This window comes from Dipodomys ordii, unplaced genomic scaffold (assembly GCF_000151885.1).
Source record: "Dipodomys ordii isolate 6190 unplaced genomic scaffold, Dord_2.0 Scaffold101, whole genome shotgun sequence".
NCBI classification, from domain to species: domain Eukaryota; kingdom Metazoa; phylum Chordata; class Mammalia; order Rodentia; family Heteromyidae; genus Dipodomys; species Dipodomys ordii.
In genome coordinates, this window is record NW_012267317.1 from 236,945 (window position 1) to 239,434 (window position 2,490).

Sequence of the window (2,490 nt, forward strand, 5' to 3'; positions counted from 1 at the left end):
TATATGAATATATATATATATATATATATATATATATATATATATATCCCACAACAATCTACCTGTGTATATCACAAAGAAAAAAATGGTACTATGTCATTTGCAGGAAAATGGAGGGAAACGGAGAACATCATGTTGAATGAGGTAGGCCAAGCCCAGAAAGCCAAAAATGTCATGCTCTTATTTGTAGAATCTAGACCTAAAATAAAGAGGATGATAATAATGATGGGACATGAATGCAAAAGGGGGGGCTGTTTGGGTGAGGGGTAAAGGATAAGAAGGGGTGACGAGGACTGAAGGATACAGTGTACATGTCTATGTATATGAATACACATGTACGAGCATGTCCACACATACATGAAGACAGCATAATGAAACACAACACTGAAAAGGGGGAAGACGAAGGGGAGGAGGGCAATGTAATGGGGGAGGTAAACTTGTTTAAGGTACACTGTGTGAGATCATTACCACGAAACCCCTTCTATCACTGACGCATGCTAACTCAAAAATTAAACAAAAAAGCAGACAGTCAATTCTGGCCACAATGCTGCCTGAGACAGCACAGGGTCTCGGGGAGCTCCAAGGGGCGCCTGCCCGATGGCACAGGGAGCGTCTATCTAGTTACCTGGAACCGCCGCTCATAGCTGCAGAACTTGCTGGCCAGGAAGGCGTAGAAGGGGTTGTATGTTTTCTCTTGCAGGCAACAGTCCATGAGCACGTGGACCACCTCTCTCTCCTGCTGCTCCTTCAGCCCCAGCCTGCAGCACACAAACAGCCACTAAGTCCACATCCACGTCCAGTTTTCTCAGCAGTCTTTTAGAGGACTCTTCTTGTCTACAAGAGTCGGGTGAGGTGAGGTGTGGTGGTAAGGTACACTGGGTGGCAGAAGCCAAAGATGTGGGCCATCTAATTTCTCTGTGCCTCAAGTTTTCCCAATCATGTGGGGCAAAATGTGAGTAAGTGCATGACCATGAGCGTTATGGCAGCTACTAAAGCCCAAAATTGGTGCCTGTAGAAAATAAGCAGGAGTCACTGGCTACACCCATAAAGACAGGTCATACTAAATTACTTCTTAATTTTTTTGTGTGTCAGTCCTAGGACTTGAACTCGTGGTCTAAGCACTGTCCCTGAGCTTTTATGCTCAAGGCTAGTGCTCTACCAATTGAGCCACAGCACCACTTCTGGTTTTCTGGTAGTTTACTGGAGATAAGAGTCTCACAAATGTTGCTGCCCAGGCTGGCTTTTAACCATGAACCTTAGCTCTCAGCCATCTAAGTAGCTAGGATGACAGGTGTGAGCCAGCAGTGCCCAGCTAGCGTCTTCATTTTTCTTTGTCATTCATGGGGCTAGATACTGTCCCTAAACTCTTTTGCTCAAGGCTAGTGCTTTATCACTTTTGAGACACATTACCACTTCCGGTTTCCTGGTGGTTAACTGGTGATAAATTTTCCTGCCCGGGCTTGGCTTTGAACCATGATCCTCAGATCTCAGCCTCCTAGAAGCTAGGATTGTAGTTGTGAGCCGCCAGCACGTGGCTTAGCTTCATTTTTAAGAAGTAAAACGTCCAGTAAAATTCATTCTTTTAGCACACAGCCCTCTAAATGCAGACAAGCCACAGGGCTATGCCAAACAGGTAACCACCAGAGTAGAAATGGAAAGTTCTATCTTCCCAAACCAGTACTCCTTCTGCTAAGATACAGTGCTTCTGCCAAGACACAGGCTGTCATGCATTTTCTGTCCCTTTAGATCTGCCCCTGCCAGAATTCCATATAGTCAAGCAGGGACAGAGACTGGCTGCGTGTACTCAGCAGAACCCACTTCAGAAGTCCTGTGCTACTGTGGCGCTGACACTCTGCTCTCTGCAGTGCCGGATGGTGAGCAGTGTACTCACAGCAGACAGGACCCATGCTGGTGTGCCTTCTCTACACAGCTTAGGTCTGGAAGGTGGCCTAAAAGTCATGTGCCTTGGTCTCAGTCTGTGGCACTCCCGCAGGCGGTAGTGCCTTTGGGAAGGGGTCTGGTGGAAGTTAGGTCATGAGAGCGTGCCTGGAAAGAGATCATGGAATCCGGTTGTTTCCAAGGTGCCTTCATTTGAGCAGCATCCTCCATGTTCAGTCAGGATGTGCTGTGCTGTGTGGAAGCATGGCAAAATGACTGCGAACTGAAACCTTCTTCAGGTCCGTTTTCTGAGGTATTCCACTACAGCGAAGGAAGAAAGCTAACATGACAGGACAGGCTTTGGAGAGACACCCGCCCCCCCAACTGAAGCCTGCTTCCCCATTGTGCTTCAACTCGAGCCACCTCTTGCTCAGAGGTTCAGGGGAAAATGATTGAAGGGTTGACACTGGTCAAGAAGGCTGAGATTGGCTGGGAAGGTGGCTCAGTGGTAGAGTGCTTGCCTTGCATGCATGAAGCCCTGGGTTCGATTCCTCAGCACCACATAAGCAGAAAAAGCCGGAAGTGGTGTTGTGGCTCAAGTGGTAGAGCACT

The 2,490-nt window shown here is 47.6% G+C and overlaps 1 protein-coding gene across 1 annotated transcript in view; it reads right to left on the minus strand.

Moving 5' to 3' along the window:
* Window positions 1–2,490, minus strand: part of Nom1 (nucleolar protein with MIF4G domain 1) — a 30,719-nt gene that overhangs the window by 4,486 nt on the left and 23,743 nt on the right. Inside the window, exon 10 of the mRNA XM_013027204.1 lies at window positions 626–778. Coding sequence (XP_012882658.1) covers window positions 626–778 — 153 coding nt within the window. The remainder of the gene's footprint in view (window positions 1–625; window positions 779–2,490) is intronic.